General features: G+C 38.2%; 3 protein-coding genes and 1 long non-coding RNA gene across 4 annotated transcripts; 3 read left to right on the forward strand and 1 right to left on the reverse strand.

The window, feature by feature from the left end:
* Positions 1–1,552: 1,552 nt before the first annotated feature.
* On the forward strand, positions 1,553–8,772 carry LOC100634826 (protein RRP5 homolog). The gene is made up of 28 exons (XM_011408110.2): positions 1,553–1,698; positions 1,743–1,866; positions 1,914–2,045; positions 2,095–2,418; positions 2,473–4,074; positions 4,164–4,328; positions 4,499–4,655; positions 4,716–4,756; positions 4,798–5,052; positions 5,149–5,262; positions 5,312–5,385; positions 5,438–5,566; positions 5,613–5,706; positions 5,767–5,837; positions 5,885–5,941; positions 6,000–6,075; positions 6,124–6,316; positions 6,413–6,590; positions 6,648–6,962; positions 7,005–7,139; positions 7,185–7,437; positions 7,490–7,561; positions 7,610–7,692; positions 7,754–7,855; positions 7,906–8,074; positions 8,141–8,294; positions 8,352–8,517; positions 8,578–8,772. The coding sequence occupies exons 1-28, from the start codon at positions 1,595–1,597 to the stop codon at positions 8,720–8,722; spliced, it is 5,484 nt and encodes a 1,827-aa protein (XP_011406412.2). The 5' UTR covers positions 1,553–1,594; the 3' UTR covers positions 8,723–8,772.
* Positions 8,761–10,850, forward strand: LOC109585286 (uncharacterized). Its single transcript, XM_020001286.1, has 4 exons — positions 8,761–8,963; positions 9,025–9,091; positions 9,143–10,438; positions 10,519–10,850. The coding sequence occupies exons 1-4, from the start codon at positions 8,822–8,824 to the stop codon at positions 10,796–10,798; spliced, it is 1,785 nt and encodes a 594-aa protein (XP_019856845.1). The 5' UTR covers positions 8,761–8,821; the 3' UTR covers positions 10,799–10,850.
* A 510-nt stretch (positions 10,851–11,360) lies between these two features.
* LOC109585278 (uncharacterized) lies at positions 11,361–12,403 on the reverse strand. The gene is made up of 3 exons (XR_002186412.1): positions 12,105–12,403; positions 11,460–11,595; positions 11,361–11,400 (listed from the first exon to the last, which is right to left on the reverse strand). It is a non-coding gene; the product is annotated as an uncharacterized LOC109585278 (long non-coding RNA).
* Positions 12,404–12,474: 71 nt separating this feature from the next.
* Positions 12,475–15,418, forward strand: LOC105314136 (kelch-like protein 5). The gene is made up of 7 exons (XM_011408112.2): positions 12,475–13,439; positions 13,704–13,814; positions 13,979–14,078; positions 14,186–14,403; positions 14,463–14,666; positions 14,739–14,846; positions 14,982–15,418. Exons 1-7 carry the CDS (start codon positions 12,515–12,517, stop codon positions 15,179–15,181), a joined length of 1,866 nt encoding a protein of 621 aa, XP_011406414.2. The 5' UTR covers positions 12,475–12,514; the 3' UTR covers positions 15,182–15,418.
* The last annotated feature ends 25 nt before the right edge of the window (positions 15,419–15,443 follow it).

A 15,443-nucleotide genomic window follows, 5' to 3' on the forward strand; every position in this document is an offset into this window, starting at 1 on the left:
GTCAGGTTAGACAAGAGAGAGAAAGATGGAGGAGAAGGGACAACTGGTTTGCCTATTTTAGAAAAAAAACACAATGTCACAGTTGATGTTGTTACTAATATAATTCATACAATAAATGTATGCATTAATGAAAAATTTGACTACCGTATCAATATCATTAGTGTTTACATTACTGATACATACAGTGCATGGCTACCTACCATCATTATAATTCTGAACAGTATAAATCCCTGCATACACTGTATTTCCTGATATATTGCAAGTATAAATCCCTTCATCACTGACATCTGTTAGTCCTCCGGCCTTGTACAGGGACACCCGACCAGGAGCAGGCACCCTAACAATAAAAATAATAACAATGATAATAATAATAATAATAATAATAATAATAATAATAACCAAAGCTACATTAGTGCTTATATACCTTAAGTTCACTTTTAGTTACATGTGCATTTAAAAATTTTTTGATACATTGGGGGATATGGTGCTACTATTTCTTAGTTTACATACTATCAGATACTATTATGCATCAACTGAGATTTAATGTAAAGAAACACAATAAAAAGTAGCCAGCAAAAATTCCATCAATTAACACAAAGTCCTTACCAGTAAAAACTGTTAAATGTAGTCGTCAATATTTGAGATCCGTCGGGTTTAAACCAAGCACCGATGTCTTGGGCATTAGACCCGCCGCTAATGAAACAATCCAAGCCCCTGAGAGCCGTTCCTCCAATATCAGCGCCTGAGATGATACTGATATTTGGTAATATAGTGCTGGTTGACTGGAGTGAGAGGCCGATATCTTGAAAATAAATAATAACGAGGCAAATACAGGGAGTTACCAACCTTGTCCTCTCGCTAGAGAGAGAAAAGCTATCAAGAAAGAGAGAAACATGGCCATCTTTCCTCTCTTTCTCCTCTCCTAATCACTAATTAACATTTTTAATTAACATCTTGATAAATTAATTTATTGCATAACCACGCCCACTCCATGGTTTAATAATGTTTATGGATTATTATAATTAGTTTTCTTTTCGTCCTCGTTCAGTAGAATTAATTTCCAATCCCGTAAATCATGAGACAGGATTCTTCTCTCTTTGGGATCAAGGTTTCCTACAAAATTGATCAAAAATCTCCACAATAATAAAAAAAATACATTAACTAAGATCTATTTCCATACCTTTCCATGTTAAGTTTCCCCACACCTGTCCGCCCTTTAGTTCCTAACCAAACACAAAAATAAAACCCTTGCTTTACAAGTTTTTTTTACATACCCCGTCGGGTTGCACTCTAGTAATGGTCCAGAAAGTCGGTGGGTTCTGTTTCCCTCCATCTTCCTCTTTGCCCTTCACTGTATGGTCACCCCAAGTCACTCTAACAAACCTCCGACCTACTCCAAAATGAGGGAGACGGTACAAATGGAAGAAGAGCTTCTTTGGATCTGATTCCTTTAAAGTTTTTAACACCGTTTCGGTTATAAGAGACGCCATTACACTTTTTGCCCACGTGACAGCACGTGACAATTAATAACCAGCAAGCAATTAGTAAATTAACTACTGTACCACGCCCATCCACGTGGAGAAGAGAGGTCGCCATGCCTGCAAAGAAAAAAAGAGACAAAAAGGAGAAAAAGAAGGAGAAAGAGGTGCTCCTCGAGCCAGAAGCGGCTGAAATTAAAGAAACGAATGATTGGGACAGGTAAAGCAAGCCCTATTGTTGGTTTCTAATTAAAGCCCACCCAGGATCTCCCTTGCCACTACAGTACATGTAGAAGAAGACTTTCCAAGAGGAGGGAAAGAGCTGATCACTCCGTTGGAAAGGAGGAAAATAATCCATCAGGCTGAACATGACGATATATTTGGAAAGGTGCATAGTTTTTTAAACCACACCCACTAGTTAAGTAATTACAATAGAAGTCGGATTTGTTGGAAAAGAATGAAGCGGCCGCTATGTTATTGAGTGATGAAGGGGTTAAAAATAAGAAAAAGACGGAAATAAAAGAACCAGTCAAAAATATTAAAGTTCCTGATCGCCTGTATCACAAGGTAATTAATTATTAATCAATTAATTTTGAATTAATTATAAATTTATTAGAATTTAAAAGAGGGTTTGTTAATTTTGTGTGCTATTAAAGAAGTACAGCAGTATCGCCTGCTGATGTCACTACCATTCAACATGACTGGGTCTGTGAATATTGGAGATGTATCAGACCCCCTAAGCAGTTTGATTAACACTGGAGGAGAGGGGGAGGAGTTTGATGCAAAGAAAGTACCAGACCTATCAAAGATGTACCGTGTTGGACAGCTGCTGTCTTGTTATGTCTTGAAAGTCAACGATAGCGAGAAGCAAGTCCAGTTATCAATTAATCCAAAATTAATTAATAATCAATTGACTGCAAAGAACTTAATACCAAATATGGTAAGAATAATCCAATTCATTATACATTACCTGTATCATCTCTTTCTCCTCTAGATTGTGTCTGGGTGTGTCACTAGTATTGAAGACCATGGTTATATCATTGATTTTGGTGTCTCCGACAGAACTGAGTTTCTTCTTAATAAGAACTCTGGTTCTGAGTCTCTTTATATCGGTCAAGTGGTCTCCACTCTCATATTACCAGGCCCCACGGCTCGTGCACTGCCACTCTCCATTGCTCCTGATATCTTGTACTCCTCAATTCTCTCTCAATCTTCTTCAGCTGTCACACTTCCGTCTATACTGCCCGGTCAGCTTCTCAACGTATCTGTCAAACAAACCACGCCTACTTCTCTGATAGTATCATTTCTCGGTGGTTTTGAAGGTTACGTTCATTACCAGCACCTCCCTACTCCAGGTACTTCACTAACAGACTACGCCATCAATAAGAAACTAAAGGCTAGGGTACTCTGGCTTGATACCAACAATAAAAAGATTGGTCTCACACTACAGAACGAGATTATAAAAGGAACCGGGTATGACTTTTCAGGAATGGAAATTGGTTTGATACTTCACGAGGCCATTGTCACAAGAGTGGAATCCAGGCATGGCGTAATACTAAAGTTACCTAATGGCAGTTTTGCTTACTCGCCAGTTCGACTGATGTACAGTGAGAGAACTGATAAGATAAGCAAGAAGCATTGTGTGGGATCAGTCCACTCTGTTAGAATAGTACAGTACAATTACATTGATGGATTAGCTATTGTGTCTATGAAGGAGAATACATTAGAGGAGGAGTATTTCACTATTAACGATGTCACCCCTGGTAGCATAATCAAGGGAAATGTCACGAAAATATCGGACAAAGGAATCTCTGTTAGTATCAATAACCGGCTTAATGGGTTTTGCCCTCTCTCTCAGCTCTCTGACTCCGCCCACCTCAAGAAGACGCTAAAGAAATTATCCGAAGGTGCCGCCGTCAAGTGTCGCGTGTTGAAAGTCGACACTGACAATAATTTCATTTTATTAACGAAGAAGAAAAGTATTGTGTCGTGTGACCTCCCTCCACTGACTGACGTGAGAACTGTTAAACCTGGCGAAGAATACACTGGAGAGATCATTAATATAGTTGATAAAGGGTTAATAATAAGGTTCTATAATAATATAACTGGGTTTCTGCCTAATGTAGAACTCAGTTCAACATCAACTCAAGTTATATTATCACCGAGCCAGTTCTTCAAGATAGGACAAGTACTCCAGACTCGTGTTCTCTCGGTCGATATTGATAATAACAAGGTTCGGTTGTCACTACGGAAACAGGCCCCACCTACAACTGAGTCTCAGGCCCAACCTGGTGATCTGTTGGAGTGTGAGGTTACTGGTGTGGCTGGTAATGGAGTCTCTCTATTGTGTAATGATGAGCTGATATTTATACCTACTCCTTGCCTGAGTGACTACGCTCCTCTTAATGGCCACCTCCTGGCCTATCATGGCAGAATGCTCTCTGATAAAAGTGATAGAAATGAGAAGTACATCATTAGCAATGTCCTTGTGCTCAGTGGAGCTACTTCTGTTTCACCAGCTGTCGGCTGTATTAAGAAACTCATCATTGATGATCTTTTGAAAGAGAAATATCCAAAAACATTTGAAGAATTACACGTATGTACATGTACATTATATAACTTTAAAAACTTCTAACTCCCCCCTCTCTCTTCCTCTCTCTCTCTCCTTTTCTCTCCCTCCTGTAGGTTGGTATGGTTCTTGTTGGCGTTGTCAAGAGGATCTATTCTTATGGGGTTTTCATTGAGTTTCCTAATGGTTTAGTCGGCTTAGCTCCTTTGAAGTATTTATCAGATGAATATATAACAGACACTAATGGAGTGTATGGTGAAAGACAGACCGTGTTTGCTAAAGTAATAATCTTATTTATTTATTACTTTTACCTTATTCTAAAGTTGCCCAAAAATTGGGCCAAAGACCATGTATTATAGCACAGGGACTTTGGGCTAATTAGTTTTTTATGAATTTTAAAGTTGAAATTACTATAGCAAAGGCACAAATTTATTCCCATTATTGCCAATAGGTTCATGAGTTGAATGAAGTTAGGAAGAATATAACAATCAGTTTGAAATGTTCTGATCTCAAGCTTTCTCTCACTCATTCCCTTCCTCTTGTGCAGTCGATAGTTTTGAAACAATTTGCTAATTTATTGAAAGAGAAGGACCTCATTTTCAGCAATGGTAAGTTAATTAACACTTAATTAATTAATGATAATTAATTAACAATAATTAATTAATTAGGTGTTGTTTATTATAGACCTGGCACTTTAGTGAAAGGACAAGTTAGTTTTAATTAATAATAATAATAATTATTATTTTTCAGATTAATAATATTTCAAATTCTTTATTTCACGTGACTCTTGAATCCGGCCCATCTGCCACTGGCTATGTTTCTATGGCGACCGGAGGAGGGGTGTGTCCTGGCGATCATGTGACATGCTGCGTCATTGACGTTGATATGGAAACAGGCAACTATTGGGTGTCACTGAATAGTAAAGTGATGAAAGAGAGAGGGAAGGAAGAGGAGAAGCAGAAGAAGGGAAAGACAGCAAGTGGTGACATTAATTCTTATTTTAAAGTAAGTACATGTACATGTACACACGAAAATTAATCTACTTGTATGTGTACATGTATTTTTTTCTCTCTTTTCTTCCTTTTTCTTTCTCTCTCGTAGTTGGAAGCTGGTCATACTGTCACTGGTCATATTGAATATATTAATAATTATTATTTAATATGTTCTGTATCAACTCTCAACCAATCAGTACTAGCATATGGACTGTTTGACTCAGTATGTGCTGTAGTGTCATTAATGGATTAATTAATTGTCTTGATTACAGGGGCAATGGGGAGTTATACCCTACCAATTGAAGCACCTTAAACCAGGCGCTAAAGTTAATGGGACAGTACTACAGTTAGTATTGATTGCATTCATATTATCATATCTTCTTTCCAATATTTTTTAGGTCTTCTTCATTATTTAATGGTAAAATGTCTGGTCCTCCAATCTTTCTCCTTGGAGAGAGTAACTCATTATCACAGAAGATAGTTGCTCAGCAACTGAGTGTTACCATTGGCGACATTGTAGATGCAAAGTAAGATCAATATAATTGATTATTGATATTTAATAACAATTAATAGGATCATTAAGATATCTGATAGTCAGTTGAGTGTTTCCTTTGGCCCATGGAAAGGAAGAATCCATTCAACACTTTTAGCAGATGACATGGAAAAGGTAGCCACACTACACTGTGCATGTATGGACTATAGTTCAATGTATTGTATTGTGATATAGGGATCTTATCCGTTGAGTAAGTTTTCTGTTGGAGATGTTATGAAAGCAAAAATATTGAAATATAGAAAGAGGTAATAATACATTATTATTATTGTTATTATTTTTATTATTTTTATAGAGCTGGGCATTCAGTTAAGCCTGGAACTGTCCATTTTGAATTGACTACTAGAAAAAGGTACATGTACTACATGTCCATTGTACTTGATAATTATTTCCATACACATGTATAATAGTTTATTTGATGCTGAAAAAGCTAAGATAGAATCTTCATTCACAACAGGGGACAAGAGGATGGGCGTGGTCAGGGAGGTAATGGGTGTGGTCAATGAATAAAGAATGAGCTTATTATATTATTAGGTCACAAAATCACGTCTACTAGTAGACATTACACCAGAAGTGTCTGCAGTCATTTGCCCACTGCTGGCTGGTAGCAATGTCAATGAGGATGGGAATTTATTAAAATTAACAAAATGTTTTAATGTTGGGGAAGTTGTTGAATGTACTGTAGGAGACTGTATTGAGAAAGGACAGTATCATGGCTCATTAACAGGTAATTAATATTCATTGATTAATTAATATTAACAGGTAGATTTATTATTTTTTCATAAATTTGAGGTTATTAATTAATTTTTCATTACATTAATAGGTAGTTTACCAGTGATTAATATTGGTGACACTGTGTGTGGGCGTGTTACTGATGTTCAGTACAGTGGGTTGGTCCTATCAATCAATCATTATTTGAATGGAATAGTCTACCTCACTAACATTAGCGATTATTATGTACCACGCCCACTCCAGTACTTTAACATTGGAGACAAACTCAGGTATTATCATTATTATTATTATTATTATTATTTTAATTTTATGTTCATTTTCTATAGTTGTGTTGTAATTGGTAAAACCTCAAAGCAGTTCAATCTCTCACTTCGTAAAAGTCATACTGGAATTAACATACCAACTCTACCAGCCCAACCTGATGGCTCTGAGCCAGATAAAGAAATCAATAATATCGCTGATCTACAAGAAGTGGGTGTGGTCAGGGGCTACGTATCATCTGTTACCAAATATGGTATATTTGTGAAACTTGGTCCTGACGTCGTTGGTAGAGTTATGCTCAAAAACCTCTCGGATCAATATGTCCAGAATTATGAGTCTTGTGTCAATGTAGGGGATCTAGTTAGGGCTAAAGTAGTAGAGTAAGTGGGTGTGGTTTTGTTTCCATGGTAACCGGTTTTTAGGATCAATAACGGTCGGATTGAGTTGTCTCTTAGACTCTCGGATATTGATGAGTCAGCAGGTTTGAGGTACAAGAAGTTGAAGGAGTTGCAACGAAAGGGAAGGAAAAGAAGAAAAAATATGCCATCGGAATCGACGTAATTATTATTGTTGTTTATTATTATTGTTTGTTGTTGTTTTAGTGAGGAGGAGGAAGAGGAGGAAGAAGAAGAATTAGTGGAAATGTCAGAAGGTGAAAGTGACACAATGGATCAACAAGAGATTGAAGAGAAGGAGAGTGTGCTTGAAGATACAAAGAGACTTAAGAAGAAAAGAAAGCTAGAAGATAAAGAAGAGGATAGCTGCAGCATGACTCCATTACCAGTGACTGGCGGTTGGGACTATAACCCATCCAACGACACCATTGAAGAGAGAGATGATGAAGATACTAATGAAGTATAATTAATCATCATCCATTACTTATTATAATTTTTATTTATTTTTGTAGGTTATTAGCAAAAAGAAGAGTAAGAGACAGAAGAAGGCCATTAAGAAAGCAGAAGAGCTACAGCTTTATAAAGTATATAATGTTCAATAAACTATTAATAATATCAATTAATATTAATAGAGGGAGCATTCATTAATGGACACTAGCAGGTTACCGCAATCAGCTGATGATTTTGACCGGCTATTAGTAGCTAATCCAAACAGGTTAATTAACCATTATTAATGTTAATCATTTAACTATTATTAATGTTACCTTTTCTCATAGCTCTTCGCTGTGGTTACAGTACATGGCATTTTATCTTCATACAGCTGAAGTGGACAAAGCCAGAGCTACAGCCGAGAGAGGACTAGCAGCAATATCATTTAGGTAGCCATTACTTTGTATCGCTTAAATATTTTATGCCCTCTCTCTTTCAGGGAAGAAGATGAGAAGCTCAATCTGTGGGTTGGGTTTCTAAATCTTGAGAACATGTACGGTGACAGTGAGTCGTTGGACCAAGTCTTTAAAAGAGCTTTGCAGCAAAATGATCAATTTGAGATTTATACCAGATTGATTGACATATATGTCACCTCAAATAAGCCAGAAGTAAGTTCTTATTTATTTATTTAATTATGTATTTTCTGCCCCCTCCCTCTTTCTCTCTGCTCTTAGTATGCTGATCAGTTGTATCAGATCATGTGTAAGAAGTTCAGCAGTAATATACAAGTCTGGTCTCAATATGGCCGCTTCCTAATGGAGCAAGGCAAAGCTGATCTTGCGCGTAAAATATTACAAAGAAGTTTCAAGTCTCTCACAAAGAAACAACGTAAGAGAAACATCAGCTGCTTCTATTGTTGTAACCATATGTCTTGTGGGGTTGTAGATGTTGATATTACTAAGCAGTTTGCTCAGTTTGAGTTCAAATATGGCGAGATGGAGAGAGGATGTACACTGTTTGAGAACCTGGTCTCATCCTATCCTCGTAAGGTTGATATCTGGTCTGTTTATATTGACATGTTAACAAAGAAAGGAGAAATGGATAGAGTGAGGTAATGGACACTAGTAATAGAAGTATTAGTCTACTCTCTCTTCTCCCTCTCTTCTCTCAGGGATGTGTTTGAACGTGCTGTTAGTTTGAAACTTTCTTCGGTAAAGAAACAGTTTTTATACAAGCGCTACATTGAGTTTGAGAGAAAGCATGGGACACAATCTCTAGTGGAGACTGTACAAGCTAAATCACAAGCACTTTTGTAAAAATAATTCTATAATAACATTCCCTTATTAATTAAATGGGCGTGCTCTAATAGACTAAATGGGTGTGGTTTGTTGATTGTTTGCACACTATCAATCACAATGGCAGGTCTTGACTCTTACTGTAGAATATCTCCTGGAGGAGCTGGTAGTGAAAATAACGAGCCATTTCTCTTGTCTATTAGAGAAGACGATGCCATCAGCACTCTGCATAGCTACGGGATACATAAAGTACCTCACTTAGGCAAGCAATGTCGTCCTTTTTATTCCATTATGTATTTTTGTTGTTTTGTTTCCATTGGCAGGAGTTTATGGTTCAAACTATGCTTTATCGCTTCCACTGGTTTTGCTCTCTCTCCCTCCAACACTCGAGTAATTATTAATTTCCATTAATTATTATTTAATTTATACATGTACATGTAGTTTCCTGCAGTTCCTTCCTTACGACATTTTAAATTCGCTCGATTTGGGTCCTCCAATTAATGCCCACCTCAACACAGTTGCAAAGACCCTCGTACAGAAAGTGCTGACATCAGCTAGTTTAAAGTATCGTTCCTCTTTTGCCTATCGGAATAAAGTGAGGATATCAACAGAACTATCAATGGACCAAGACAATGAAGATACAGAGGGAGAGGCTAGCAGTACGTGGTTACGTAGTTATAGCAACAGTAACCATAGCAACAGGAAGGAGTCTTTTATGATAACGGAGCCAATCATATTAATCGATGATGATGCCATTCGTACAGCTGCCAAGAAGTTAGTCCGTAAAGTCCTTCACGTAGCTTGCTTTCGAGCAGAGGGCAGACGATCATCAATTGAGATGGAGTATTTGACCAACAACACTAAGAAATTGAAAATCAACGATGATGCTATGACTCCTCCCCTCTCACCTACAATAGCCCCGCCCCTTGCCCCTCCCACTGAATACTCGTTCTCTCCCCCTCTTTCCACTAGTAGCTCCCTTTTATTTGATAGTGGTATCATGATGTCGTCCCCTTATCACTCCTCTTCTGAGTGTGATCAAACACTCTCTAAACAAGAGGAGGAGAGTCTGAGAAAGCTGGGAAAGAGGAGACAGAGGAGTGAGTCCCATGATGCTGGACTGCTAAAAGAGGGTGGGATTAATGGGAAGTTCCAACCAGTTTTACCGCGAGTGTACTCAGAGCCTGTTATCATTGAAGAGCAAGAGATCTCTCCTCCGATGCCGACCACACCCCTAGCCGCACCTCTTTTTATTAGTAACGGCGGAATGGATAAATTGACTAATTTAATAGTTGACATGTCGATCAGGGAAGATTCACCTTGTAAAGATGTTGGTGATAATAGTGATGATGATTATATCATTATTGAGGCCATTACTAAAATGGTTGACATCAGCCCAGACGGTTCTGATAGTCCACCTATTCAATCTCATTCTCATGATTCCATTCTTGGTACCGATTACTCCATTCCTATTACCAATTACTCAGTTCCTGGTATGGACTATTACGTTATGGTTCATCCCAGCCCTCCTCCTGGAGTGTGCCAGAAGTTTCTTTGCAATAATTACAATGAAGTCAATGTTTTGTATCACAGCTGGCTATTTGGTGATGTTGATTATGATCCAAGTGTTACACTATTGGAGTCAGTTGGTATGGGTCTGTTTGATACTGTTGGGATAGCACCTGTTCATTTAGACCTCAGAGATGCTGGTATAGCTTTTGGTTACCTTGAGGAAAGGTAATGTAATGATTGTCTATGATATGTACCTATGTACATTATGTGAATTACCATCTCTCTTCCTCTCTCTCTCTCTCTAGGACTGTGTGCATTCATAGTTGCTGTTTTTCTCCAGAGAATGCTCAGTTTCAAATCCTTAATTATGATCATTTTTGTAGTTTTTACTCTGTTGCTCGTCACGGTGATAGAAGAGTTGTCACGTTTCACATTGTTTTATCTCCTTCTGACTTGCCTTGTATAAATAAAATCAAAGAGTGTAATAGTTTAGCTGATTTAGTGAAATGTTTTGATTTTTTTATTCCTCCCGCCTCCCAGAAAATCCGGAACCTTTTATACCCATTTTTTGTTAGTCATTATTAATGGTTTGTTTTATAATTATTTTATCATGCACAGAAGGAGCATGACCAGACTATGTGCATGGAGCCATAGATGTACATAAAATATATCTATGATGGAGCATGCATTAATTGCAATCCTATAGTGGGTTCCAATTTCCATATTTTCCTTTGTCCGGAGAGGCACATTTTACCATACTACGTAGTATGCCTTAGTAAATGGGTTCGACTTCAGCCATCTTGCCAAACGTCCATGAGAGGGGAGAGGAAATAAAGGATAGCTTCACCAGCCTTTAGCTGGCAAGGTATCAAATAGTGCCTAAGCCATCAACAATCCCGAAGATGGTGTGACTTTGTGATGTCCTTATGCCTTTAAATCATTATATGGATTTAGTTGCATCAGAGACCTCTGGTTAATTTGCATCTATTTTTAGTTAATAACCATTACAATTAAATTCATATGAATATTAATGAATTATGCCGTTTATATTCTTGCAAAATGCTCCTCCCATTATAATGCAAAGTTGCTAACCGCAGTAATTCATAATAATGTTTCTTTTTTAATTTTTTTAAAAACAAACAACCACACACACAATAAATGTATCTGTCGAGTCGAGCACCAAGTACCTAAATTTATATGTAATACACATTAAACTGAAATGTAAAAAAAAGAATACTTTACTTACATTATGTATAACTGACCAGGCTCCCGGTCACTGATCAGTATACAATGTGGGTGAGAGACTGACACTCATGTGTGGTTGCGTACTGCCTTTTAAGGCTGCACTTAAGTAATAGCTTCTGTTATAATGCCTAAAGTACCTAAATTTATATAAATCATAACTAGGTGAATGTATAAACATTGAGGGTGAGCATGAGCACTCGATTAAATCTTATCTTAGTCTAATGCGAGAGGATTATTGTTTTCTCTCTGTTACAAAACACAAAAGTTTGTCCCATTTAAACACCACCATCTTGTTCATTGTGACCACAGTCACCACACCCTAATCACCCATGGTAGGCTTGTACTGTTCCATATTTTTACCTCAATTTTTACACTTTATAAGATGCTTTGCTTGCCCCAATTATAAAATACCGTATAGCGGGTTATTTTCGAGGATAACAAATTTCGTGGGTTTTTTCGAGATTTGTGAAGTTAATTCCCTTGAAAATCAATTTAATACGGTACACGATGGCAGATGAGTGGAAATTCGCAAGCCTCCAGATACTGGTCATTCGCAAAATTTATTATCCTTGACAAAAACCCACTATACGGTACACATTCACATTAAGTAAAACCATCCCACTCTAATGTCTATGGTAAAACTAACTTTTTAGAGTCATAGGCCTTGGATCATCAAGAATTTTTAATCCTTTTTTGACACCAAGAATTGTGTGAATGATTACAATGATGAACACAATACAGGCCAAAATAATGCGTATAATAGACATCGTAGTTTCTTTGAATCTTTTCTTCACAGAGACTGAGCGAGCGAGCCAAGCTTCCTTCCTTTATACACATACAAACAAGTCACCTTCTCGAATCATAGCGAATGTTCTAGAAGAGCCTAGCTAGATCTAGCTCTATCTTGCAAGAGCTAGCAGCAACTTAGCGCATGCATGCATGCATGCAAGCCATATTAGTGGGTGTGGTTTGGTGTATTAGGGATTTGTGGGCGTGGCCAGCAATTCTCAAAACACAAGAGAGAGAAAAGATCTTCTATTTTCCTTTTTTCATAAAATGGATACTTACGAGACGAATGTAGGGGAAGAGGAGGACCTAAAGTCCCGTCCTCATTTCGTTGACAATACTTTACCACGAGAAGCACTCCAGACCATGGACCAATTGAGAAGGAACTCTGAACTAACGGATGTGGAGCTGGTAGCTGATTCTCAAGTTTTCAGAGCGCACAGAGTCGTCCTCGCCGCCTCTAGTATGTACTTTAGGGCAATGTTCACTAGACAGATGGCAGAGAGTGGACAAAGAAGGATTGTCATACAAGGTGTTGAACCTTCTGCTTTGTCCTCCCTCATAAAATTCGCTTACACTTGTGTCCTTGAGATCAACGAGGAGAATGCTCAGAGTTTACTAGCCGCATCAAACTTCCTACAAATGCTGCACGCTGGTGAGGCCTGCTGCCAGTTCCTCAAGGATCGCCTTGATTCCGTCAATTGTCTCGATGTTGCTGATTTCGCTGAGTTCCAATCGTGTCAAGATCTCCTTGATGCAGCCCTCACCTATTGTAGACGCCATTTCACAGACGTTTCAAGAAGCGAGAGATTCGTACTTATATCATACAACAGAATGAAGCACTTTCTATCCAGCAACGATCTTTTATTATCCGAAGGCGAAGAGTCTGTCTTTAATGCTCTAGTCCGATGGGTCAAACACAACACGCAGGAGCGTAGTGGTCATTTCTACGAATTACTAGACCACATTAAGCTCCCTTTGCTAGGCCAAGAGTTCTTTGCTGTTGAAGTTGCTGCTAATTCGCTTGTAAGCAGCAACGAGCAGTGCATGAAACTGATAAGAGATGCTGCTCGAGCTTTATATAACGATTCATATCCAAACAACCTCTCTCACCTCTCTCGCTTGCCTACTCAAATTCCAATGAAATGGTGGCCTAGGGATACTCTTAGAGCCGGTGAAGTCATTCACATACTAGGTAACGTTATGCTCATGTGTTTGTGTGTGGAGTAATGTTGTGTATTGTTGTGTAATGTGACTATTGTTGGTGTGTTTGTGTTGTCTGTATATTATAACAATTTTTGGTAATAATTATCATTGTTTACTTATTCTTGGTATTTTGATTAAGCACATGTATGTGAACACTGTTGTCATGGTGATAACTTTGAATCTCTCTCTCTTCCTCTCTCTCTCTTCCTCTTTCTCTCCCCCCCCCTCTCTCTCTCCCTCCATCTCTCTTCAGGTGGTGTCTCTGAGCATGAGACATTGGGTAATGTTGAATGTTATGATCCTGAAACTAATCGTTGGGTTGTTGATCTGATACCACAAATGAACTACAGGAGGAGTGGCGTAGGTAAATAAAGTGATGATAATGTATACATGTGCATGTATATGTACATGAAAGTGTGTGCACTTTCTTTGTTATTATTGTTTGTATTTGCGTCTGATTCGCAGTATATGTAAATATGTGTGTCTGTCCTTCTATCATAATCTCTTTGTGACTGTTTATTTTAAAAGGCGTTGCTGTACTTCAAGGATTACTATTTGCAATTGGTGGCTATCTTGAAGGAAAGACCAGCACTGATGCTGTTGAATGTTATAATCCTAGAACAATGAGGTATGGAGATATTACATGTACATATTGACCATCTAATAATGATGATTCTCTTTCCCTATCTCTTCTCTTTCCCTTTCTTTCTGTCCCTCCCTCTCTCTTCTTCCAAGATGGACCCAGGTGTCCAGTATGTTAACAGCTAGGATGAATCTTGGTGTTGGTGCCATTAAAGACATGAGAGATGCTGTTACTGGTGCCACTTTCAGTGCAATATATGCAATAGGAGGCTACAGTGGTAAATCAATACTAGGAACTGCAGAGAAGTATGACATGCAGACTGACACATGGAGCGAAATATCACCAATGAAAACACCAAGAAGGAATGTTGGTATGTGAAGAAAAAAGAGAAAGTGACATATGTTAGTTTGCTTCTTTGTCTTTCTCAAGGTGTTGCAGTTATAGATAATTTGTTATACGCCGTCGGTGGCAGTAACAGAGACGATGGGACTCGGTCTAACCTCAACTCAATGGAGAGATACAATCCTGATAGAGACGAGTGGGAGGAGATGCCACCAATGCACCGGAGCCGTGGGGCGGCCAGTGTCACTGCACTGGGTGGCTGTCTTTATGCCGTGGGCGGATATGATTCCGGTACATTTATTATCATTGTTATGATTATTATTATTATTGTTGTTGTTGTTGTTATTTTTATTTTTATGATAGGCCAGTGGTTGTGTGAAGTGGAGAGATTCGATCCCCAGATGAACCAATGGTCAATGATAGCTCCAATGCACCATAGCAGGACTGGGGTAGCCGTTACTGCTCTTAAAGGTAAGAGAGAAGGAGAAGAGAGTGAGAGAGAAAGAGAAAGGAGAATGAGAGGAGAAGGAAGGAAAGAGAGAGGGAGGGAGATGAAATAAAACAGAAATAATCTCAACACAATAATGTATCTATGGGTATCATTAGGTGAGGTTTATGCTATCGGTGGATACAATGGAGTTAAAACTGTTGACGTCGTCGAGAAATTTGATCCTGAGGAAGGAACATGGAAGGAAGTAGCACCTTTGACTTATGGGCGGAGTGTTCCTGGCATCGCTGTAGCTTATCTCTGGCCTGTTCAGTCAACGATGAGGAAGTTCTGGGAAAATACCGATCAACAATTATAATAACCAAATAATAATTATTGTTATTATAATTACAACTATAGTCTCAATTGCATAGTTATGACGTTATGTTCATCTTTGGTACAATGTACCACTATGTTCATATCATATACTATAACCCTCTCTCTCTGTCTTCTCTCTCTCTGTCTTCTCTCTCTCTCTCTCTTCTCTTTTCCTTTCTTTTATTCATAATAATTACTAATCATGTGTCAGATTTTGTTAGACTTTCTCTCTGTATAATTTTCTGTTATTACTAATATCTGCG

The sequence above is a fragment of the Amphimedon queenslandica genome, unplaced genomic scaffold (assembly GCF_000090795.2).
Source record: "Amphimedon queenslandica unplaced genomic scaffold, v1.1 AMPQUscaffold_13092, whole genome shotgun sequence".
Lineage (NCBI taxonomy): Eukaryota > Metazoa > Porifera > Demospongiae > Haplosclerida > Niphatidae > Amphimedon > Amphimedon queenslandica.